The 27,098-nt window shown below is 39.3% G+C and overlaps 1 protein-coding gene across 1 annotated transcript in view; it reads right to left on the bottom strand.

Annotated features, from left to right (window-relative positions):
- TEX9 (testis expressed 9) overlaps positions 1-27,098 on the bottom strand; it is a 120,519-nt gene that overhangs the window by 6,231 nt on the left and 87,190 nt on the right. Inside the window, exons 5-12 of the mRNA XM_023729851.1 lie at positions 21,176-21,239; positions 19,220-19,296; positions 17,082-17,130; positions 16,233-16,315; positions 13,869-14,047; positions 11,166-11,248; positions 10,603-10,776; positions 6,461-6,595 (exon numbers count right to left, since the gene is read on the bottom strand). Of these exons, the coding sequence (XP_023585619.1) occupies positions 6,461-6,595; positions 10,603-10,776; positions 11,166-11,248; positions 13,869-14,047; positions 16,233-16,315; positions 17,082-17,130; positions 19,220-19,296; positions 21,176-21,239 (844 nt within the window). The remainder of the gene's footprint in view (positions 1-6,460; positions 6,596-10,602; positions 10,777-11,165; positions 11,249-13,868; positions 14,048-16,232; positions 16,316-17,081; positions 17,131-19,219; positions 19,297-21,175; positions 21,240-27,098) is intronic.

Raw genomic sequence — 27,098 nt, 5'->3', positions numbered from 1 at the left:
AAGATTGACTATATCAAGTGTGGGGATGTGGAACAGCTAAAACTCATACTGCTGGTGGGAACACAAATTGGTACAAATGGTTTGGAAAACAGTTTGCAATTGAACATTTATCTACCAAACAAACTACACGCTGGACTCCTAGGTATTTAACCAAGAGAGATGAAAGCATACGTCCACACAAAGATTTATGCACGAGTGCTCATGGAGCTTTGTTATAGCCCAAGCTGGAAACAGTCCAAATGTCCACCAACAGGTGAATGGGTGGACCAATTTTGGTATATTCAATTGCCTCATATGCATGCGAAAGCTGGGCAATGAATAAGGAAAACCAAAGAATTGATGCCTCTGAATTATGGTGCTGGCAAAGAATACTGAATACACCGTGGACTGCCAGCAGAACAAACAAGTCTGTCTTGGAAAAATCATGGCCAGAATGCTCCTTAGAAGCAAGGATAGTGAGACTACGTCTCACATACTTTGGACATGTTTTCAGGAGGGATCAGTCCCTGGAGAAGGACATCATGCTTGGTAAGGTAGAGAGAGGGTCAGCAAAAAAGAGGAAGATCCAACGAGTTGGACTGCCACAGTGTCTACAACAATGGGCTCAAGCATATCAACGATCATGAGGATGGTGCAGGACAGGGCAGTGTTTTGTTCTATTGCATATAGGGTCGTCATGGGTCGAAATCGACTTTGACGGCATCTAACAACAGCAACAACATCTCAAGATAATTATGTTGAAAGAAGTCACATGAAAACGGAGGGTATGATTCCATATATATAAAAATTCTGTAAAATGCAAACTAGTTGCCTGGGAATGGGGGTGGGAGAAAGGCATGGTTTGTAACAGGACACATAAACTTTTGGGGGTGATGGGTATATTCACTATCTTTACTTTGGTGATTGCTTCATTTTAAATACGTGTAGTTTATTGTATGTCACTTACACTCCAATAAATGTTAAAAACTCAAAAATGTATACTTAAAGATAGGCTAATGAAAAAAATTTAGTTGTGGGATACAACTAAAGCAGCATTTTGAGGGAAATTTTAGCTTTTAAATGCTTGTGTTAGAAAAGAAGGGTTTAACATCAGTGATCTAAGCTTTCACCTTAAGAAACTTAAAAAAAAAAAAAAGGAGTAAATTAAACCCAAAGCAGACAAAAGAATAAGAAGAATTCAGTGAAATAGAAAAGAGAATAAAAAAACAAACAAACAGAAACCATTGCCGTTGAGTCAATTCCAACTCAAAGCGACCCTACAGGACAGGGTAGAACTGCCCCATAGGGTTTCCAAGGAGCAGCTGGTGGATTCAAACTGCCGACCTTTTGGTTAGCAGCCTAACACTTAACCACTGCGCCACCAGGGCACCAGAAAAGAGAATACAGAAAATGAAACCAAAAATTAGTTCTTTAAAGAGGTTAATTAATTGCTAACAAGACTGACCAAGAAAAAAAAGAAAAAACTCAAAACATGGATGCCACAAAAGAGTACAACCTATCTAATTCCATTTACATGAAATTCAAGAACAGGGAAATCAGAACAGTGGTATTCTGAGAGGGGGATACATTGGCTGGAAAGGGGTACAGGGAACTGTCTGGGGGTGATGAAAACACTGTATATATTGCCTGTGGTGGTGCTGACATGATTATGTACAAGAGCCAAAAACTCATTGAACTGTAATAGCTGTGTATTTTATCATATGTAAACTCAGTTAAAAAAAAAAAAAATCACTTAACTATGTCTCTCCAACTCTATCCTTTAGCTAAACTTTTTGAAAGAATTCATTGTCTCCATTTCCTTACCTACATTCATTCTTCACCCTCCTCTAATTTGGCTTCCTCCTTATCACTCTGCCAAAGTATTGCTGACTAAGGTCATTTCCATGTTAAATCCAGCAAATATTTTTCAGTTCTCATAGAACTTGACCTCTGAACAGTATTCAATATGTTGACCACTCCTTTTGAAATACTGGAATGCTTCAAGGCTCAGTTCTAGGCCTTTGCTTCTTTTCTCCTCTCACTCTGTCTTCCAGGCCAACATCAACACAGACTTCTCTAAGTCTTGATATCTCTGGGATTTCTCAGGAGGAGAAGTTTAAAATAACTTCAAACTTAACGTGTTCCTAAACAACTCTTCTTCCCCAACCTATTCCAGGGTTTCTTATTTCAGTGAATGGCACTACCTATTTAGTTCTGACAACTAGAAATCAAAACCTCCCTTAAGCTTCCCTTTCCCACGATCTCACATACAGTCCATCACCAAGCCTTAGTGATTTCACTCCCCAAACGTATTCTTTGATCTTGGTTTCTCTCCATTTCTACCACCATCACTTCAGTCCAAGCCTCATCACCATCTCTCACATACAGTCTATCACCAAGCCTTAGTGATTTCACTCCCCAAATGTATTCTTTGATCTTGGTTTCTCTCCATTTCTACCACCATCACTTCAGTCCAAGCCCCATCACCATCTCTCACATACAGTCTATCACCAAGCCTTAGTGATTTCACTCCCCAAACGTATTCTTTGATCTTGGTTTCTCTCCATTTCTACCACCGTCACTTCAGTCCAAGCCCCATCACCGTCTCTCACACAGCTACTGGTAACCAGTCTACACGCATCCACCTCACCCCCTTCCAACGGACTCTCCACATTACAAACAGAAGTACCTGCCAAATGCATATCTCATCATGGCATATTCTCCCTCCACCCCACCTTTCCCAAAATAACCCTACAGAGGCCTTCCATTGCTCTTTATCCAAATCCAAAATCCTTAACGTGGCCTAAAGGACCTAGACAGTTTGACCTTTACCTACGTTTGAAGCCTCACTGTGCCCACTCCCTTCACATCCACCCTCGCCTTTCATTGCCACGGAGCCTATCCTCTGGCACTTAACTCCTAAATATTATTCAGATCTTAGCTTAGAATTGTTTTTTAAAAAACACTGACATGGTGACTGCTTTTATTATCTGTTCAAAGTACCATGTGCCCGCCTTCATAGCATTTATCCCAAGTGTGCTGCAATTCTGTTTGATGGATCATCTAGATAATACCCAACTTCTCCACTCCACCATGAGCTGCATGAGAGCAAGAACCATGTCAATCTTTTTATCATCTCCGTTCTCTCCGGCCTTTGTAAAGCTCTGGCAGGTACATACTAACCCGTTGCAATCGAGTTGATTCTGACTCACAGCAACCCTACGGGACAGAGGACAATGGCCCCCAGGCTTTCCAAGGCTGGGATCTTTACGGAAGGGGACTGCCACATCTTTCTCCCCTGGAGCCGCTGGTGACAGATCCTCATAAATATTTCTAAATGAATTAATGAAGAATTAGAAATTAGCTGCTCCTAAATGAAGTAATGTGGATTTCAGTGCCATCTTTTAAAAGGGCCTCAAGCAACTGTCTGATCAAGTGCCTTGTTTTCAAGTAGAATTCCAGCTAAGCCATCACACTGAGCTGCCTTTCCTCACTCCTTCCCTCAGAGTGTTGCAGAGGCAATCACTGCACGCCAGGTACTAAGGACAGGGCAGTGAGGGAGAAGTCAGGGCCCCTGTCCTCATGTAATACCTGGTTTACACTGATGGACTCTTCCAGGTACTAAAGACAGGGCAGTGAGGGAGAAGTCAGGGCCCCTGTCCTCATGCACCTGGTTTACGGTGATGGACTTTTCATTTTCAAAAGCTACTCTAAAGCCAAATTCTTGTTTCCTAACCCTTGTGGAGATTAAATTTATCATTATTGTGCAATAAATCTTTAACTTTCTAATAACTATGAGGCATTTTGTTCTATTTTATGGAAGCCTTACTATTTCCTTGCCACATTTTTCTTGAAGCTATAGACCTAAATAATTTTAACTGCCAATTTAACTAAATTTATATGTTTAATTTAACATACGTCAAAATGAGGAGCTAGGCACAAAGAATTAAAATGTAAAATATATACCTGATCACAAAACTTATATACAGATTAGACGCCAAGGAAAAAATTACTGCATATCTCAGAAACTTCTCTCAAAGATAAAAGTTAGAAATCGGCCAAAGAATTGAAAAATCGAAAGCTTATGACACAGCTACGTATTTTGTTAGGAATCTGAAATAAGTTACTTGTAAGAGTTCTGGTCTCAAAATGTCTAGTTGATAGCAAACAATAAGCACACTATATAGCAAAATTAGGAGCCCTGGTTGCGCAGTGGTTAGAGCACTTGGCTGCTAACCAGAAAGTCGGTGGTTTGAAACCACCAGCAGCTCCGCAGGAGAAAGAGGTGGCAGTCTGCTTCTGTAAAGGATACAGCCTAGGAAACCTCATAGGGCAGTTCTGCCCTGTCCTATAGGGTCGCTATGAGTCAGAATCAACAGCATGGGGAAAAATGCAAAATGATTATCCTATCTGTGTTTAAGTTAATCACCCATAATGCAGACCTGCTGTCAGAAGTTGTGTCCTGATTACACCTAAGTTGCTCTTACAGTGTTGATGGTTTTCTACTAGATTGTTCACATATGAAGTCCTTATCACTTGACTCTGTGAGATGGCTAGCTGGGATTAGGCGTGTAATCTGCTACCATGGAAACCAGTTTTTCTTTCTCCCTTCCTATGTGCGTGCTGATGTAGAGATCAAATCTACAGCCGGAACTAGAATTCGGAACTCCTGATGTACATGGGTACACTTCATTTTATGTTTTTCAAAATCTCTTTAAAATGTACCAAATTGGAAATAGCATTCTAATAACATGCTAATTATTGGCAAGTTTGTAAAGATTGCTTTACTTTGTACTTTGTTCCTTTGGAAACTTCTAATAATAAATGCTAGTCATCATGCCATTATGGATGACCTTGAACATGAAAACAGCCTGATAATACAACATAAAATATCTCACAGATGATATCCTAAGCTGAAGGACCTCTTAATGTACATATTTGCCTCTGTTAAATATTTTGGAGGACTTATCAAGGTCAGTTCAGTTCTAGTCCTATTAAGTGTTACTGATTTAATCCAAAATGCATCATCCATGTATGTAGTGAGGGTAGCTCCTAATTTCGTTATTGAATTATTAAATATTGGTACGAAGAGAGGGATTACAGTAGCATATCATTAAATGCCCTTCACGCTAACACAGAACCAAAAGGAAATAATAGCCAACATTTACAGAGTGTGCACACAGCTTTCACACACATTGATTGGTGAGCCTTCACTTATTCAACAGACATTCACGAAGCTGAGTGCCAATTACTGGCTGCCAATTCTATGACAAGCTTTGACTAGATACTGGGGATGCAATGGTGAACCTTACAATAACTCTATAGCAGTGGTTATCAAAGTGTAATCTCAGAACCAGCAGCCTCAACACCACCTGAGAACTAGTGAAAACTGCAAATTCTCAGGCCTCACCCAAGAACTGAACCAGACCCTGTGCGGTGGATAGGGCCCACAGTCTTTTTTAACAAGGCCTCCAGGTGATTGTGATGCATGCTCAAGTCTGAGAACCACTGTGCTGTAAAACAGCCCCTCACTTTCTATATTAGGAAATTGAGGCTCCAAGAGGGGTATAACAGACTTGAAGACACAGACAGTTTTTCTGCACCACCTAGCCCCAGAACTTAGAGAAATGTCTGGCATATAGTGTAGCCAGTTGGTATTGAGTTTATTCAGGTTCATGGCAATCCCATGTGTCACAGGAGAACTGTGCTCCGCAGGGTTTACTCTGGGTGGATTCAAACTGCCAAACCTTCCTCCATTAGTAGCCAAGCTGAGTGCTTAACAGTTTGTGCCACCCAGGGACTGCTGACGTATAGTATTTAAAAAAAACAAAACAAAAAACTTGACTTTGAGTCAATTCTGACTCAAAGTGACCCTACAGGACAGAGCAGAACTGCCTCAGAGGGTTTCCAAGGCTGTAATCTTTATGGAAGCAGACTGCCACATCTTTCTCCCATGGAGCGGCTTTTGGGTTCAAACCACCAACCTTTTAGTTAGCAGCTGAGCGCTTAACCACTGTGCCACGAGGGCTCCTCCAGCATATAGTATAGACACCCGTTGCTGTCAGGTTGATTCCAACTCATAGTGATCCTACAGGACAGAACAGAACTGCGCCATAGGGTTTCCAAGGAGCAGCTGGTAGGTTTGAACTGCCGACCTTTAGATTAGCAGCCAAGCTCTTAACCTCCGCTCCACCAGGGCTCCGGTGTATAGTACAAGCACCCAATAAAGATTTGTTGAATGAAGAAATGAGTGAATCCTCCAAAGAGCTGTGCTGTCACTCAGCTATGGCAAAAGACCAAGGAAGAGAATCCTAACTTGTTTAACATATATATAATGATAACGGATGTTATTTCTTCTGAAAAGAGAAATGTTTACTGTGACACCAAGAATTATAATTTTAAAACTGTTATTTTTGACTCTCGCTCAAAAGAGGAAGTTCTCAAAGGTGAGCACTTTCAAAACTATTCAGTTTTTCCCCACCTTGTTATTCTGCCTTAATTTACTTAACTCCAGCTTATACTTTTCTGCTTCCTCTAGCGCTCTGTTCAGGCGGACTTCTGTTGCACTTTGATTGCTGGCAGCCTGTTTCTGTAGTCTTCGTTTATTTTCTAATTCCTGATTGTAAAAAAGACACAGGACGCTTATAAGTATCAGTCCCCTTTTTATTATTTTTCAACATTTTCCATTTCCATATTCCTTGCTTTCTCTCAAATCTCTTGTTTCAGAGACTGAGCAGGTAGCACCTGTACAGACAGGCTGGAGGTAGCACTAAGTGCTAGAGATCTCAAGTTCTCACCCCAGATTGGTACGAGGAAGACATATCCTAAAAGACGGAGTCATGAATGAGGCTTTCAGGTTACTTTTTATCTGGAGTTTTCTGACTCCTTTTACAGACCTAAGATGCAGTACACATCTCCTTTAGATTTAGTTTATAAGCAACTTCTTATCATTGTACTTCTTCCTTTGGGAACTTCCCAAAACACCTCTGTAAGACACCAGTAAGCTCTCTCATGAAGGCTGTTTTTGAGTCGACCTGCTAATGGATATTATTTAAGAAAACTTTCACTAACTACAGCGCATTCTACGTTAGCCTTCTCTAAAATCTCAATTCTGAGCAGGAGTAATAGATCTCATGCATGACTTTCCACGCCTGGGATGAGTTTAAACCTACATTTTTAATAAAGATCCTAGGAGATAACTCTTGCAGAGTCTGCAGGCCACACCTGGAGAGACAGAAACCCCCGAATTCCACCACAGTCTACCACCTGCCGACCAGCCTCATCTCCAGCCACAGCTGTCAGCCTTCAGCAACACCGGCAGTCCTCACAGCTCTCCCCAACAGCCACCAGTCCCTTCCTCTGAGCCTGTGTTCCTGCTCTTCCTGTTGCACTGCTCCCTCCCCACTCCTCACTTTTACCTGGCTAGCACAGGGTCACTGGGATTTGGAGCCGCAACTAACAACCACGACAGGACCCACTCATCCTTTAAGACTCAGGGCTGTACACTAGGGCTCCGGCTTCCCCAGGAAGCCCTCCCTATCTAATACTTGCTATCCTCCCAGACTGGATTAGGTGTCCTTTCTTCAGAGCTTCTACCATACCTTGATACTCATACATCATTGTACCTTCTGTGTGGTATTAAAACTATGAATTTACTTCAACTCCACCACTGCAGTGTAAGCTCCTTGGGGACAGGGACTGTCTTAGTCTCTGTATTCCCAGCACTTTAGTGGCATCTAAGAGGCAATAATGACATGTTTATTGAACTGAAGTTATTCTGTAGCACTTAACCAATTCTTTGCATTCCCTATAATGCCTAGTAAATCTGTTGCCGTCCAGTTGATTCTGACTCATAGCTACCCTGTAGGACAGAATAGAAATGCCCCACAGTTTCCAAGGAGTGGCTGGTGGATTCAAACTGCCAACCTTTTGGTTAGCAGCCGTGCTCTTAACCACTGTGCCACCAGGGCTCCAGAGTGCCTAGTGCAGGGCCTTAAATGATGTGGAACTGCAGTGATGCAATTAAGAACACAGTTGCCTGGATTCTTCTTTTTATAATTTTCTCCTAGTGTTATCACTACGTTTTATTTGAAAACTGATCTCCCTAGCTCTGAGTAATTAAGGGGAGAAACAAAGCAAAACAAAACAAAACACAGGCTGCTCTTTACGTAGGTTTCTAAACAAATCCAACTGTGTATGGAAACCATCTGCTGTCACCAGCCCTCTTCACAGCTTTGTGGGTGGTAGCTACACTAAGAGCAAGCCTGATGGATCTCACTGTTCCCATCAGAAAGGCACAGATTCTCATTAGCTACAAAGTCCACAGTCCTTGCTGCTTCGTTTCTGCCTCCTCTCACAGGAGGATGGAAATGAATGGTCTTTGCCCTTCCCTTTCCACTGCTGACTTTGTAAACTGCTTCACAGAAAAATGGAAACTGTCTTTACCGCATGATGTCCCTGAATCAATACTCCCCTCTTGGGAGAAGTGAAATAAAAGGATAGCCAGAAGAACAGTACAGTTCTACATGAGTAAATCCACTAAAGAAAGAGAAATCCTTATCAGAAAACCTGAAAACATTTGTTTTCAATCACTCCCTCTCTAGCACCTTTTAAAAAGTTCAGATAAGATACAATATTGTTATGAAAACTTGCATCCTGAAAATAAGATCAATAAAGTAAATCTGTTGTTCTTAAAAAAATTAAGCAGTTTACGTGCTGCTAGACAAAAATTTTATGAAAAATTTCAAGCCCTGAATTTTACATTGGTTTTAAAAGAAAAAGCTGAATAGCTGAAAGAAAATAAAATCTAAATTTAAAACTCAAATACTGTGAGATTTGAGAGGAAATAATTGACAATTCTCTCATAATTATTAAGGCATTCGTTCCTAAAAGGCACTGGGGACAGGGTCAAGCGGAGGAGAGGGGATATGAAAATGAAGAAAGTGCAGCCCCTCGCTTCAAGGTGCCTTCAATCTAGCAGAAAAGAAGGAGCAAATATGTCAAATACATAGAACACTTGAACAACACTATCAACAAACTTGACCTAGTATTACAGGACACTCCACTCAGCACAGCATAATACACGTTCTTCTCTAGTGCACATGAAGTATCCACTAAGACAGGCCCAAATACCAAAGTCTTCTGGTCCGTAAAATGAAAAGAGTGCAATCATGAAGAGTAGGTCCCTTGCCACAACAGAATTAAATTAGAAATCAATTATTTAGAAATTAAAACAATACACTTCTAAATAACCCATGGATCAAAAAAGAAATCAGGAGGGAAATTAGAAAATATTTTGAACTAATGAAAATGAAGGCGCCCTGGTGGCACAGTGGTTAAAGCGATTGACTGCTAACCAAAAGGTCTGCAGTTTTAAACCAGCAGCAGCTCTGTGGGAGAAAGATGTGGCAGTCTGCTTAGGTACAGAAGCCTCAGAAACCCTCTGGGGTCGCTATGAGTCAGAATCGACTTGACAACAGTGGGTTTGGTTTTGGTTTGGAATGAAAATGAAGCAACATCAAACATCTGCAACATTGCTGCAGATAAAGTGATGCTTAGAGGAAATTTATAACTTTAGATGCTTATATTAGAAAAGAAAAGTAGACCATCCATTATGTAAGCTTCCACCTTAAAAATACTGAAAAATAAGAGCAAATTAAAGCCAAATAAGAAGAAAGGAAGTGATAAAGGGCAGAAATCAGTGAAATAGGGCACAAACAATAGAGAAAAATCAGTGAAGTCAAATGCTGATTCATTGAAAAGTCCAGTCCACTTGATAAGCCTCTAGCTAGACTGCTTAAGAGAGGACACAAATGATCAATGTCAGAAATTAAAGGGTCATCATTTCAGATCATACAGGCATTACAGACATAAGGAGGAATATTAGGGACAAATCAATGCCAATAAATTTGAAAACTTAGATGAAATGGACAAATTTTTCTAAAAACACAGATTACTGATTCAAAAAGTAATAGAAAATTAGAATAGACTTATATCTATTAAATAAATTGAATTGCTGATTAACATACTTCCAAAAAGAAAACTCCAGGTCCACCTGGTTTCAGCGACATATTACATCAAATATATACATCAATGGACATATAGATCAGTGTTACAGAATGAAGTCCAGAAACGGACCCATACAAATATAGTGAACTGATTTTCTACAAAAGTGTCACAGTAACTAAATCGGGGAAACAATAGTATTTTCAACAAATGGTACTGGATATCTTTATGGAAAAAAATGAACTTTGACTCTTTTCTCAAGCTATCCACAAAATTAATTTGAACACATCATTGACTTAAACATAAAGACTAACACTACAAGCTTTCTAAAAGAAAGCTTAGGAGAAAATGCTTATGACCTTGGAGTGGACAAAGATTTCTATGGTAGGATGAAAAAGCACAAGCCAAAAAAAATAACATACTGAAATTCATCAAAATTTAAAACTGCTGCCTTTGAAACACTGTTAAAACATTTAAAAGGGCAAGTCAGATTGGAAGTTTTCAGTAAATATTACTAAAGTAACTGAACAGCCCCAAATGTGGTGTCTATAGAAATGTGTGACTTTAATAGTTTTAGTATATGTTTTGCATTAAGTTAAGAAAAAATAAAATCATTACCCTTTCTACTGAAGACAGCTGTTGCTGTAATCCATCACACTTTCGGTTTGCTTCTTCGGAAAGAGCTTTATATTTTTCTATCTGAGACTGCTGCGTGTTAATTGTACGCCGCTGCCACATACAATCTTCTTCAAAACTTCTTACCTGGGACTTTAAATCCTGAATTTCGTCCTCCTGTAGTTATGAAGGAACAGAGCAGTTGATGTGAAAAAATGCACAAGGTTTGTTATCAAAACATAAGGCTGAGAAAAAAAAAGGAGCTTCACATGATCTTTCATGAGATAGTTACACTTATTTCATGAAGAAAAATAAATTACACTCCATTTTAATCTTCAAAAGTCTAATATAAAGAATTCTAATTGCTAACAAGTACTTAAAATTCTTCAGCCCCGTGAAATTCAACATCTCAGAATAAAGTTCGATATTTATATACAATTTTTGAATTCAAAACTTGATTTAACTGCTATATCTCAATAAAGCTGTTTTTAAAACTGTAAGTGAAATTATTCCTAAAATGTCTTTGAATGTGAGAGCATTTCTTTTGCAAGGTTTTAAAAACTTACCTTTTTATTGCATTCACACACAACATTATCCAGTTCCTCCTGCATAACGCGGAGTTTAGCCTTTAGAAATCTCATCTGAGCTTCTGTGGATTTAAATCATTCTGTTTACTGTCTTATACTGAACCTAAGATGCAACAACTGTAAGACAGACTGTTATTTTATGAGAAAACAAAGCGCTCAAGATGCAGAATCTAACTAGAGATCCCTGTGTAAGGCTGGGACACGAAAGAGCAGGACCCACAGATAAACGAGAAAGAACAGTAAGGAAATGTTCACTTCTCAACATTGGAACTGAGTCATGGTGGGTGGGGAGACTAAAAACCTCTCCTTAGACTATGAACCACAAGCCAGTACTCCTATAAGTTTACAGACAGAATTCATACTTACCAGAGTAGTCCAAAATACCTCAAACAGAATTTAAAGTGGTCTCAGGTCCCCAAGTGTTTGGCAGAAACAAACATAAATCCTTTCTGGCAAAGCAACTTCAATCCCGGCCCATGTGATTATAAAATGCCACTGACTGTAACATGCATGCCAATTTCAGAGAAGCTAAGATTTACGGGATGTGTCTTAGAATCAAGGAAATACTCTACAATACCTTACTGCTGAATCCTTCTCCTACAAACCCTCATTAAGCTTTATCTTTGGTATTTCACTGCTAGCAAAGCTTCTTTATTCCCAAATATCAGCAGTAAATCTTTGAGGTTTATAATTTATAGCCCCATAAAAGTAAATAAAGTAAAAACTAAACTTAGAACCCACTCATACTCATTCAATCATTCCTTAAATATATATATATATATATATATATATATACATATACTGAGTCCCTACTAGGTTTTAGGCATAGTAAGAATATTACAGACAAGCCTTGCCCTCAGGAAGCTTGTTTTGAGGAAACACTCTGAACTGCCTCTGAAAAACTCCCGCTAAGTCACATGCCTGCGATATGCACAACACAAAGCATCTCCATTCAGAGGCCTGTTTCAAAGCTGTTCTTATTAACTGCCCCCCACCCCGCCACCCCATGTTACCATGGAGCTGACTGAGGATGGCTGGCTCTAACCCCACCTAGATCTCTCTGGCCTCAAGGCTCTCCTTCCAGTCTCCCGGGTAACTCCAGGTGAGCAGCGGAAAGTGAGGGAAATTAACACTGCAGTAGTTGGCCTCTGGGGAAAAAGGGGCAGAGAGGCGATTCAGCAGTAAGGGAAATGAGAGACAGGGAGCCGTTTCTCCTGGCTCCCCATTTCTGGGAGCAGGTACATTTGCAATTGGGCGGTGAGTGGGTGTCTGCTGAGAAGAGCCAGGGTCTGACCATCGTCCCTGAAGGCAACTTCCTGCTCCACTGACCTCCCCCCACAACCAGCCCTGGAAAGCTTGGTTAGGTGAATAGATACAATACATGGGTGAGAGAGGTGCTCTCCATTCATGAGTAACTAGTATGCAGCACAAAGGAGACCTGGTGGCGCAATGGTCACAGCGCCTGGCTAGTAACTAAAAGGTCAGTGGTTCAAACCCACCAGCCACTTGGCAGGAGAAAAGACCTGGTGATCTGCTCCTGTAAAGACTACAACCTAGGAAACCCTATGGGGCAGTTCTGCTCTGTCACGTGGGGTCGCTGTGAGTCGGAATCAACTCAGTGGCAGGCAGCAACAGCAGCATGCAGTACAATAATCATTACACATGTAATTTTCCACAGAATCGGAGAATTTGAGAGAGATTTTATGATCATCTAATACAAACTACTAAATTTTCAAATGAAGAAATTGCTATTAGAGGGGCTAATGGTTGGCCTGCAGTTGTAATTAATTGTATTACAGTACAGCATTACACTATGTTTATATGTACTTGTCATATTTTTGTTTATATTGCATAGGTGGCTCCTCAGAAATACAACAATTTCAGAGGAATTACTGGTAATTAATGTAATGTTTTTAGGTCGCCATGAGTCGGACTCGACTCAATGCCAACCAACAACAACAAACTTAGTATTATTATTATTTGTAATATGTAGAATACAAGTTTATACAGAGGGAACGTGATATTCATTAGAAAATTCATTTTATTATTTTAACCTGATGCTATATGGATAATTCATACGTCCTTTTATACGTGTTGATTTAAATGCAATAAATCAAATATACCCCCAAATCCTGTTGCCACTGAGTTGATTCTGAGTGATAGCGACTCTGCAGGACAGAGTACAACTGTCCCATAGGGTTTCCAAGGCTGTAACCTTTATGGAAGCAGACTGCCACATCTTTCCCCTGCAGAGCGGCTGGTGGATTACATTAAGTGAAAGAAATTCTGAGAAACATGTCTTTTTAATACTGTTTTAATGTTCTAACAATTAGCCATGGGGCATTTTCATTTTAGTTGAAAAGTATTCAATGAAACAAATACACTAACTTTTTATTTTTTATAATGGAAAATATCAAACATATACAAAACTAGAGAGACTACTACAATGAATCCCCGCTGACCCATCACCACCTTCAATAATTATTGTCTCACAGACAGTTTTATTTCATCTGTAATTCGATTCATTCCTCCCATCACCATTTCCCACTAGATTATTTTAAAACAAATCCAAGACATCACGATACATTTTTAAATACAAGAAAATTTTTTTTTTTTGCAAAGATCTCTTTTTCTAAGTAATTGTTCTATAAGGATAAAAATAACAAATGAAAGGAAACTTACCTGTTCCAATGTCTTTACTAACACCAGAGAAAATATCATCATCTATATATTCAGATAAGCCTTTTTCGTCCAGTTGCTCTTCAATTTTGCTAATTGTTTTCGCAAGAGAAAAGTCTGAGAAATTCTCTGGAATGGCAACATCATCGGCAGTTTGTACATCAGAGTATTTCAACTTTACCCTAAAAATACATACATAATATAGAAAGGAGATATGGTTTTTACCCAAATAACAAAGCAGATCAAAATTACTATAAATTTTAAATTATGATGAAATCTACAATTGATACTTTCAAGGACTGTATTACAAGAGACTTGGTAGACTTTCAAGCTTCATAAATCACATAGTCATGGAGCTGGAGAAGGCTTTACCAGGCCCGCTGGCCTGGACCTTGTCTCCAAACAGGTGGAGATCAAAACCCAGAGTACTGAACTTGACCTCCTAGATCATATCCATCCTGTGGCTTTTAATTTCCCATGTTCCTAGAGAAGAACTGAACAAACTGTTGTTGCTCTAGTCAGAATTCTACAAACTCCAAAGAAAAATTCCTTGTGAGAAAGAACTACAGAACGAACAGTTACCAGCCCAAAGTCAACCTCAACATTTTTTCTTCTGCCTAAAGAAATACATTCTAACCAGGATTGAAGCTGACCAAAAAGTTGGATTTGATTTTTTTTTAAGGGGGTAGGGAAAGAAATATGAAATACAAGTCACTTCTGCAAGCACTGAGGAATGGGCCAGGCTGTCATCAACAAGTCTGTGGTTCTTAAAGCCTAACTTACCTTTAACACAGAAGTGAAGGCGTCAGAATTCCATTTGGAGAAACAAACTTAAACTCTGAAAATAAGAACCCTTTCTAATTATGAAACTACTAAGTATCAGATGTTCTTTTCTTCTATCAATCCATGTTCTTTTCCCTTTTCTCTTCCTTATTCCCTTCAATTTTTTTTTATTCTAAAACAAATTAAAAATTATTTAGCCAAATAAATGGCACAAGAATTAATATTTTCAAGAATTACAATGCAATTATCAGGACCCCTTTTATGCTTACAATCCTAAGGACGTTCTTGGATTCTCTCACCAAAAAGAATAGTGTGAATTATCATCATAGGATAGTCTTATTTAGAGCATACTCGGTCTCTCAATGCTGTCTCTCAATATACAGGCTGTCCCGGGTTATGAACGTCTGACTTACAACCTGTAGTTAAGAACTGTAAAGTGTCTTATATTAAAAATTTGGGGTCCATACAATGGTTTGTAATAACAAATGGGCGCTACTTTGCAACACGCATCAAAACATTGTCATCGTTGTTGTTGTTGTTGTTGTCATTGTTGGGTGCCATCACGTCGGTTCCGACTCACAGCGACCCCACGTACAACAGAACGAAACACTGCCCAGTCCTGCGCCATCCTCACGATCCTTGTCATGCTTGAGCCCGTTGTTGCAGCCACTGTGTCAGTCCAGCTCATTAAGGGTCTTCGTATTTTCAGGGCCTTCCAACCTGAGGGGCTCCTCTTCCGGCACTATTATCAGACACTGTTCCACTACTATTCACAAAGTTTTCACTGGCTAATTCTTCCAGAAGGAGACTGCCAGGTCCTTCTTCCTAGTCTGTCTTAGTCTAGATGCCCAGCTGAAACCTGTCTGCCATGGGTGACCTTGCTGGTATTTGAATACCACTAGCCTAGCTTCCAGCATCACAGCAACACACAGGCCCCCACAATACAACAAACTGACAGACGTGTGGGGGATTATTATTATTACTGTATTATTGGGTTAAAGATGTTTTAGTGTATCTGGAAGGGTTTCTTTAATTTTTTTATGCATAGAAAGGTACACTATATACCATATACTAAGACACACTTTTGACTAACTGATGTTAGATATGAACTGTATCTAATTGTTCCGATTTATGTACAAATTTGACTTAAAGACAGATTTAGGAACGGAACCCGTTCGTAATCTGGGGACTGCCTGTACACAATAATGTATGGTGCTCTGTTAAATACCCGGAGGTAGAAGACTACTTACTTTAACTGAGAGAACTAGGCAGAGAGACAAGAATCCTAGGTTCTACTCTCAGTTCTAAGAAAATATCTCACTAAAAATAACATTTCAAAAATTTGAAATGTGGCAATTTTGCTTAAAGGAATGTTACAAAATATTCATTAACTGCTGCAAGATATTTCTAAGTGGAAGATGTTTTAACTTATTGAATGTAGATAAGATACATACAGTGTAATTTTATATATTTTGGAAATAAAAAGATCTGGAGAAACATAAAAAGCTTAAAAATTAAGAACGATTCTACTGTAAATTGTAAAACTAAAACTATAGAAGTCACACATTTAAAACTGTACTATACCTTGAGTTTGTTTTCCTTCCTTTATTTGCAGAGTGTAGTTTGTTTTGAACCTTGATTACTGGACCAATGTTTTTGGTCTTTGGCTACATGAAAAGAATTTAAACTACTGATTAAATAGATTCTAATCATTGGCCAAGGAAAGCAGTTTTGTAACACACAGAATTGCTATTTTTATGGAATTAATTAAATTGTATTTTGGAGAATCCCAGAATATTACAGCTTGAAGAGACCTAGAGACTGTCAGAACAAGATGTTCTGGGATAAGGAAAATGAAGACCAAAGATTCAAGGGTACTCAGCTAGCTAGTGGAGCATTAAACCTAACATTCTGACTCCCAGAATTTAATTCTCACTATGTGCTAGATTACTCACCAGGCAGGCCTTCCCTGGTGCCCACCTTTACTGTTCCCTTGGCCAGACGCCTGTGGTGGGGAACTTGTAAATCCCAGTTTGCCCAGCCCCTGGAATAGTGACCTCTGCACTGTAAATATTTAAATGAATGAATAAACCTTTGAAGCCATCTTCTTCCTATACGAGTATCTTTCTTTTTCCTGTTTTCTACTACAAGATTTAGAAAACTAAAAAGCCTCAGGCTACAAACTCACTCCACTTAGAACTGTTTTTCCAGTGGTTGGAAATGTATCTCTAAACTGTTCAGTGAAATTGAGACAAAAAGGATTCAATCTGTTTTATGAGCAACATTTCATTAACGCATCCCTTCTGAGTACCAACGTTTATATTCTATTTCTACAGAGTCACACCTCTTCTCTGTTTTGTGAAAGAAAAGTATAAAACATCACCTAACATTCTACAGAATGTAACTGTATTTACAGAAAGTTTGACTTCATACCTCAGTTTCTGAATGTAGATGAATTGTTTCTTCAGATGATAATAGACCTCTACAGACCAAAAAAAACACTATACATTAATGATCAATGACACTGAGCTGAGACACTCTGAAATGCAATAGTAATTATATCTGAAATGGAAAATAGACAACTGTCAAGCAGACTTTGCTATAATTCTAGTTATTCACATGTTAATCTCTTTTGAATGAGTGTCTCAAATAAGTAAAGTGACCTAGTTAAATAATTCAGCTTTGAGAAGAACTATAATGCCAGCGTTTGTGTAGGAAAATACAGCACCGATTTAATGAATGGAAACCATGCAAGGACCGTCCATGTCACAGATGATTCACCAGCAGCGCTTCCCATTGCGCACACTCACTGGTGTCAATCGTCTAACGAACTTAGTCACTTGGTCAACGTCTGTTTTCCCCATTACCCTGTGAGCTCCACGGCGTGAATCCTCATGGGGAGGAATCACTTCTGCCTTGGTGCTGCCCTATGCCTGGCTCTTTGCACAGTACCTAGCATATAATCTTTTAAATTGGTGCTAAATAAATACTTGTTTAACGAATTAATAAATATATCTAAAAATGCAATTCATTTTTATGCACAAAGTTTTCAAAATATGTTTGCAGTTTAACGTAAAGAGTGTTTATGGGGATCTGCAAACTATGGCCTATGGGCTGAACCTACCCACGCTCATTCGTTTCCCTACTGTCTACAGCTATTTGCAGACCACAACAGCAGAGGAAGCAGATGTGACAGAGAAAGTATAGCCCCAAATAAAAAAATATCTACTACCTGGCCCTTTACAGAAAAAGTTTGCCTATCCTTGATCAACTGCCTAGAACATACCAACATACGTAGTAATGTTTCTGAAAACCAAGTTAGTATCTGTTGTTCCCATTAAAAAAAACTTCATCATATCCCCTGAGGACATCTAACCATATTTATTGTTGTTGTTATGTACTGTCAAACTGATTTCCACTCATAGCGACCCGGTGTGACAGACTAGAACCGCCCCATAGGGTTTTCTAGGCTGTAATCTTTACAGGAGCAGATTGCCAGGTCTTTCTCCCACAGAACTTCTGGGTGGGTTCAAATTGCCAACCTTTCGGTCAGCACCAAGCCCTTAACAGCTGTGCCACCAGGGCTCCCTTCTAATTCTAGAGAAGAACATACAAATATAATTACTTTCTATCAGGTACCACCTACTTAGCTAGTCATACATAATTTTTTTTTAATATACTTAAGTAGAAAATCTTGAATACAATCTCTAATCTCTTGAAGAACTACCAGAAATAGCTCTGGGAAGGAAAAAAAAAAAAAAAAGGTTTTCAAACTACCTTAAAAATACTGAGACTAAAGAATCATTAAGGACAACAGACACAACAGCAGCGGAGTCTCCCAATATCGCAACGTCTGTCATTTACTCCGTATTCCTTTTCATTTCTGCTAGCAAACCTGCCAGTTCTTTCCCAGACTCATCTCTTTCTTGTAAAACCTCGTCAAATACAGCCAACAGCGACAGCACACACTACTAGCAGTTCTCCACTTCTTCTCCTAGAGCCACTGGTTCATCAGACACCTGTTCTGCCTCCCAGACAGTTGGATCACAAAGATCCTATACTTCCCTGTTAAATTTATTCCTAAATATTTTGTGAGTCCCTAATCTCTTGACATATTAGAAGTGCATGTGAAATTCAAGAAAAACAAGATCTAATATATATTACCTTTACTAATTCATTTTTTACCTAATCTCCATATACGTTTTAAAGAAAGGTGGTAGGACACGCAAGGACAGGTTAAGCAGTGGCTGGCGCTCAGTGGAGCCACACGCTGTCTCCACGTGCGCAGGCAAGCCGTGCACCTCGCTGAGCTGAGTTTCCTCATCCTTCACATGAGGATGATAATATTTATCTCCAAATAATACTATGAGAATTAAACGAGATAAAGTAGGTAAAGGTCTGCATGGTGCTGACTAAGTCTCCAGTTATTATTATTTTATATATTACATTTCTATTCTTCAAATTATAGATCTCTAAAATGTACATGCAAAAAGATTTTATATAATAAAAGGTCCACATGTCATTTAAAAAAACAAACAAACCAATAGTATTTGAGACTTTCAGTCACTTACCTTGAGCTGTAATCATCCTCATCTTCATACGATTTAATCTGTGAAACAGGCCTGGACCGTACCTCTTGCTGACCTCTCTAGTTAAATGAGGAAACATAAGTGCGATGGGATATAGAAAACTAGTCAATATATAGTCAAGTGCCTTTCTGATCATTAACCATTTCCGAGTTGTCCATGGTTTCTATGGCATAAAGCCACAGAATTCTAAATGCTATGGTGTAATATTACAGTTTTAACCTTTCATTGGCTATGAGCTAAGAAAGTCAATTTTATGGGAAAAATATAAGAGTGTCAATGCCTTTATATGGTTTTGTCTGACTCCTGCTTCCCCACTACATTAGTCTTCCATCTTATATAACATGCAGAGGAAACTGGAAAGACTCTCAAGAAATAAAAAAATAAACCCATTAAAGGGTAGAAAAACTTGTCTCAAAACAGGCAAAGCTTCAGTGAAGAAGCTTTGAGAAGACCATGAAGATGCTAAAAATGAAGCACCAGGGGGAAAGGCTTTTGGGAGAGAGAGATCAGGAAATGAATGATGAGTAAACAAAAACTCAGTGTGGCAAAGGAATAGTCAGCTTCTGCAGGGGCGGGAGTACCCCCTCCTTTCCCGCCCTTTCTCGTGTTCTACTCTGCTCTACTTCGGAAAAAGGTTCTTTTTAGGGTTCCATTCAGGCCGAATACATAATGAATCTCTTGTTCTACTATAATGCTGGATTTCTTTTGTTCAAGTATTTTCTGCTCTTTGGACACTGGCAAAAACTAAAAGATATAATAAAAATATTTATTTTTAATAAAATATTTAATTACAAATTCAACTAGCAAATCTGTAACCATTATCTAAACATATTACTTGAAATGTTACATATGACAAATTTCTTATTCTATACCAACAAATAATTATAGATCTAGAAAAGGCATTAAAATAAAATATTGCCTAGATTTCCTTCCCTGCTCCTATCAACACCATTTTATGTATTTAATTTTTGGAGCTGAAAGGAGGAATTGCAATTAAATTAGGGTAAAAAACAGAAGAAGTTTTAAAGCGGCCCCTTCGCTCCTCTAAGGAGGCGCCAACAGGCCGTCAGTTCACAGTGAGAGCGGGGATGCTCAAGCAGGATGTTGCCCAACTCGGGACCTGGAAGGGGGCGAACACGCTTCGAGACAGCTCTGTGCTGTAACCTCACCACCTATTTCCAGACTATAAACATGACTCTGCTCTACCCTAAGAATTTGAATTAGGTCCATCTGCAGAGTTTAAGAAACAAATTATCATCTGTGTACTAGTGATGACTGTTACTCTTTATTCAACTTTCTTCCAGAGACCGTTTTATTTCTATCCCTACTGAGTTAGTGTTAATTCTACATAGTTACTCTCAAATATTAATCTTAAAGTAATTGGAGGAATTATTAAATGTTGTTGTTAGATGTCCATCAAGTGGATTCCGACCGCCAGGGCTCCTTTATAAAATATTAACGCTGGTATTAGATGAATGGAGCACGTAAACAGAAAACTTTTTCAGTGGCTTTTAGAAAATGTATGCTTACCAAAAACAGAAACATACATATACATATATATCCATGCTGAGTGTGTGATAATTCACTGAGCTGGATATTTATACCTTGGGCACTTCTCTGTATGTATAAACCAAAAACCAGACCCACAGACGTCGAGTCAATTCCGACTCCTAGTGATCTTACGGGACAGAACAGAACTACCCCGTAGAGTTTCCAAGGCTGTAGTCTTTACGGAAGGGAGCTCTAGTGGTGCAGTGGTTAAGAAGTCGGCTGCCGGCGAAGAGGTCAGTGGTTCCAACCCACCAGTGGTTGGCAGCCGAGCGCTTTAACCACTGTGACACCAGGGTGCCTTTTGGTATGTATATTATACATCAAATTAAAAAGTTTAAAAAAATTTAGCATTTACATGAAATTACTAATAATTGTACATTTACTTACTATTACTTCCTCAGCTTGTCGAACCAGGTCAGCTGTTTTTGCCTCCAATTCTGCATTTAAACGCCTAAAGCAGAAAATGATTTAATAACTAGAATATACTGAAGATTCTAACCAAAGTTAAAAGTAATTAAACTTCAGCAACTACAGTTTAATGAGTGATCTAATCAGTAAATACTAAAACATATACATTATATTTTTACTCTGAAATTAACTATTATTCTCCACTCCCCATGGATTCTTCCTTCCTTGTGATAGAAACCTAATTGGTGTAACTCTTGGCCCTTCTCTGGCCCCTGGCTCATTTCAGGCGGAGTGACTTGTCTGACGAATAAATTTGGGAAGAATGAACTGGGTGGGTTCAGCTCAGTTCTACTCTTCATTTTGGGATTAGCCTGCCTGCAGAGAACACAAATTCTAACCTTGCTTCTCCAAAGACAGGCCCTTCCCCCAACTGCAGAGAGAGACGGACAGGCTGGGGCCATTTACTCATCTGGGATATATACGGGACTCTCTCAGAAAGCAAACCTTGCTAAAGATGACCTCATAAACAAAACCAACTACGTAAAGAAAAAAACCACCAAACCATGGGAAAATCAGTGGAGGTAACAAAGGGGAAAATTTGCACCACAAGAATTAGAGATAATAAAACAAGCTAAAGAACATTTTTTAAATATGCATTTTTTAATTTTCAAAAGAAAGAAACTATTAGGCAAGAAACAATATTAAAAAAGAACACAGAATTTGAAAAAGAACCAAATAGAAATTATATAAATGAAAAACACAGTAACTGAAATTAGAAACTCAATGTATATGCTGAACAATAGACTGGACAGAAGTGAGAATGAATGAACTAGACCATCCAAAAAAAAAGACCCAAACCCACTGCCATCAAGTCGATTCCGACTCATAGTAACTCTATGGACAGAGTAGAACTGCCCCATAGGGGTTTCCAAGGCTGTAATCTTTATAGAAGCAGACTGCCACATCTTTCTCCTGCAGAACAGCTGGTGGGTTGGAATGGCCAGTGAGTTCAAACCACAAAACTTTTGGTTAGCAGCCGAGCACTTTAACCACTGTGCCACCAGGGCTCCTTGAATTAGACCATCGATATGATGAAATCATCTATGAAGTGGGAAAGAAAAAGAGATAACAAAACAAAAGGATAAGTTAATACTCATTTAAAACAAACTGTATGACAAACACAGATTTATATCTACCTACTGTCTAATACAAGGAGCACTGGTGGCGCAGTGGTTAAAGTGCTCCACTGCTAACCGAAAAGTCGGTGGTCCGAACCCACCAGCCTCTCCTCAGGACAAAGATGTGACAGTCAGTTCTGTAAAGATTACAGCCTTGGAACCCCTATGGGGCAGTTCTCTCTGTCCTATAGGGTCACTATGAGTCAGAATCAACTCAATGGCAATTGGTATGGGCACAGGTACTGTCTAACAGAAGTTGCAGAAGTAAATCCCATAGAGGAGAAAAAGTCAAAATCTGAAGAGATAATAGCTGAGAATTTTCCAGAACTGAAGACATGGATCCCAAGCAAAATAAAGAAAAAAAAAAAATCCACACCTATACATAGCATAGTGAAACTGCAAAACTTCAAAGACAAAGAAAATACTCTTTAAACTACCAAAGAGATTATCTAAAAGAAAAAAAAAGAAAAAACTCATCTACCAGCGTGGTTACCTAAAAAGCTAACAGCAGATGGCTCATCAACATCTTTAGATTCCAACAGGCAATGAAATGGCATCTTCAGTGGGCTAAAGGCGAAAAAATGGCCATCTAGAACTCTATGTTCAGCTAAACTGTCATTGAAGAATATAAGTGCAAAGTTAACAGAATTTTGAGAACAGATCGAAGAGTATATAAGGCTCAGATTTCACGGAACGAAGTACTTAAGGGTCTACACGTCAGTAATGAGGAAATTGAATCTGGAAAAAAGAATCAATGATGAGGAAAGAAATTAGAAAACGTGATGTAAAATCTACAGTAGTACAGACTATAAAAATAACATTGATGATAAACTGGGGAGGAGAGTTGTTCAAAACAAAGAAGACAAAGCATCATCTAACTTGACAGATAAGGGAAAGCCAAGTTAAAGTATTCTAAAGTCCCTCCAAACTAGTAAAATAAAAAGACATAATGAAAACTCATTCAATCCAACGGAAGACAGGAAAGAACAAAGCAAAACAAAGGCATAGTAAGTAGAAAACACAAAATTAGATGGACAAACAACTTCAAATATTTTGTTGTTATTTTGTTAAGTGCCGTTGAGTCTGTTCCGACTCACAGCGACCCTATGAACAACAGAACGAAACACTGCCCGGTCCTGTGCCATCCTCACAATCGCTGCTGTGTTTGAGCCCATTGTTGCAGACACTGTGTCAACCTATCTCGCTGAGCGTCCTCATCTTTTTCACCGACTCTCTACTTTGCTATTGTTAGGTGCCATCGAGTCACTTCAACTCATAGGGACCCTATGCCCATCCGAACAAAATGCTGCCTGGTCCTGCGCTGTCCTCACAATCCTTGTTATGCTTGAGCCCATTGTTGCAGCACCAACTTTACCAAGCATGATGTCCTTGTCCAGGGACTGGTCCTTCCTGATAACATGTCCAAAGTATGTAAGAAGAAGTCTCGCCATCCTCGCTTCTAAGGAGCATCCTGGCTTTATTTCTTCCAAGACAGATTTGTTGGTTCTCATGGCAGTCCATGGTATATACAATATTCTTTGCCAGCACCATAACTGAAAGGCATCAACTCTTCTTCCATCTTCCTTATTCACTATCGAGCTTTCACATGCATATGATAGGACTGAAAATACCATGGCTTGGGTCAGGTGCACCTTCGTCCACAAAGTGACATCTTTGCTTTCTGGCACTTGAAAGAGGTCTTTTGCAGCAGATTCACCCAATGCAATATGTCGTTTGATTTCTTGACAGCTGCTTCCATGGGCATTGATTGTGGATCTAAGTAAAATGAAATCCTTGACAACTTCAATCTTTTCTCCCTTCAGCATGATGTTGCTTATTGGTCCAGTTATGAGGATTTTTATTTTCTTTATGTTCAGGTGTAATCCATACTGAAGGCTGTAGTCTTTGATCTTCGTCAGTAAGTGCTTCAAGTCCTCTTTGCTTTCAGGAGGCAAGGTTGTGTCATCTGCATATCGCAGGTTGTTAATGAATGAGTCTTCCTCCAATCCTGATGCGGTGTTCCTCTTCATATAGTTCAGCTTCTCAGATTATCTGCTCAGTGTACAGATTGCATAAATACGGTGAGAAGATACAACCCTGACACATACCTTTTTTGATTTTAAACCATGCAGTATTCCCTTGTTCTGTTAGAATGACTGCCTCTTGGTCTATGTACAGGCTTTGTGTGAGCATAATTAAGTGTTCTGAAATTCCCATTCTTTGCAATGTTATCCATAATTTGTTATGATCCACACAGTCGAAATGCCTTTGCATAGTCAATAAAAACACTGGTAAACATCTTTCTGGTATTTTCTGCTTTCAGCCAAGATCCATCTGACAGCAGCAATGATCTCTCTCATTCTACATCCTCTTCTGAATCCGGCTTGAATTTCTGGCAGTTCCCTGTCGATGTACTGCTGTAACTGTTCTTAAATTATCTTCAGTAAAATTTTACTTACGTATGATATTAATGATATTGTTCAATAATTTCCACATTTTGTTGGATCACCTTTCTTTGGAATGGGCACAAATATGGATTTCTTCCAGTTAGTTGGCCAGGCAGCTGTCTCCCAAATTTCTTGGCATAGACAAGTGAGTACTTCCAGTGTTGCATCCATTTGTTAAAACATCTCTTTTGGTATTTCATCAATTCCTGGGGCCTTGTTTTTCACCAATACCTTCAGGGCAGCTTGGACTGCTTCCTTCAATACTATTGATTCTTGATTATATGCCACCTCCTGAAATGGCCGAACATCGACCAATTCTTTTTGGTACAGTGACTCTATGTATTCCTTCCATCTTTATCAAATAGTAATCACAATAAATGTAAATAAATTAAACTCAATTATTATAAGGCAGAAAGTATCAGACTAGGTATAAAAGGAATGCTCTTAAAGCTAAATGACATAAAAAGTTTGAAAATAAAGAGATGAAAAAAGATATAACAGACATTACACAATAATCAGAAATAATTCATTAAGAAGATGTTAATAAATCAAACAATATAGCCTCCAAACAAAAATGATATAATTATGAGATATTAAAAAAAAAACTATAATTACAGTTGATGACTTTAATGTACCTTTAACAGAAACCAACACTGCTAGTAGAAAAATGGTGAGGATATTGATGTTATGAACAACAAAAACAAAATTAACTGGTTTGATTTAATATGTTAGTGAAAAAATAGTAAATATACTTTCTATCAAAGAACACACAAAATATTTACAAAAATTGAACATGTACTTGAATACACAAAAAAACTCAATACATTAAAAAATATCATAGAGTTCCAGCAAAATGGTGCTCTAGGCAGAAGCACCATGCTGTCCCTCCACAGCAAAGATCCAAAAAACTCAGCTGAACAGAGAATACAACAATCCCGAAACCTTAAAACATCAAATGATGAGATAAAGAACTCAGCCAGGCATCAAATGGAGTGAGAAAACTGACAGAGAACGGAGAGCGAGGAGAGATTCACGCAGAGGTCCCCTACCAGCTAACGCAGCGCTGATCCGCCATCTTGGACTCCTATCGGAGACCAGCAAACAGGGGGTACGAGAAAGCAGCCTCACGGAGCGTACAATGGGAGACAAAACAACCGGTAATCTGTGATATACGCTTTCACACCCCACACCCTTCTTTACCCCCACTCAGCCTCCTCTGCTTCCCATGGCCACAATCTCTTGTCCAGGAAACACTGGCTGCTTGGATTCCACACACCTGAACAGGCCGGCTCTCTGAGTGCCATCTGTGGGGCGCTGGTGTTGCTTTTTCCCGCCTCTTTTGATTTCTTCCTTACCTCTCACCACCTCCCCCTCCTTTCGCTCAAATACTGGCTCCGTGTGCCATCTTTGCTTCTTCCTCAGGGGCTGCAGAGCTCTGGTAATCTGTGATATACGCTTTCCCACTTCCTACCCTTCTTCACCCACACTCGGCCCCCTCTGCTTCCCACGGACACAGTCTCTTGTCGGAGAAACTCCGGCTGCTTGGATTCCACCACCCCACATGAGCTGCCTCTCTGAGTGCCATTTGTTGGCTGCTAGTGTTGCCTTTTTTTCTGCTTCTTTTGATTTCTTCCTTACCTCTCACCACCTCCCCCCTTCTTTCGCTCAAATACCTGGCTCCGTGCGCCATCTTTGCTTCTTCCTGAGGGGCTGTGGAGCTCCGTTCGAGTGTGGAGCTGCTTCCTGGGCTGCCGTGCTGGTGGGATCCCGAGGCTTTTGTTCGTTTGTTTGTTTTCAATTGTTTGTATATTTTCTTTTCCTTCTCTTGAGTTAGGAGCCCTTTCTGGCCAGGCGGTGCTGCGTAGCAAGGAGACCTCCACCTCGGCTTGCACAGATGTGCAGAGGGATCCCTGAGGACATTTCTTTCTTCGTTGGGTTTTTTTTTCTGTTTTTTTGGGGACTTTTGTTGTTATTATTATTTTTTTAATTTCTTTTGTTTTCTTTTCCCTCTTTTTCCCTTTTTGTTTTTCTTCATTGCTCAGTTTCTCGTCTCTCTATATTTTCCTTCTCTTTCTCTTCCCTGAATACCTGGTGTTGTATACCTCTACGCCTTCTAGCCAGGCTGTACTGCAACACCAGAGAGGGACTTCCCCAGACCTCATAGCTGCACCAGTGGGATCCCTGGGAACTTTGCGGTTCTTTAACCTTTCCGATTTTTATTTATTCATTTTTTTCTTTTCTTCCTCTTCCCCTTTCTGTTTTTCTCCATTTCATAGT

This window comes from Trichechus manatus, unplaced genomic scaffold (assembly GCF_000243295.1).
Source record: "Trichechus manatus latirostris isolate Lorelei unplaced genomic scaffold, TriManLat1.0 scaffold00030, whole genome shotgun sequence".
Taxonomy (NCBI): Eukaryota; Metazoa; Chordata; class Mammalia; order Sirenia; family Trichechidae; genus Trichechus; species Trichechus manatus.
Note: the sequence above shows the minus strand (reverse complement) of the source record. Positions and strands in the feature narration are given on the sequence as shown.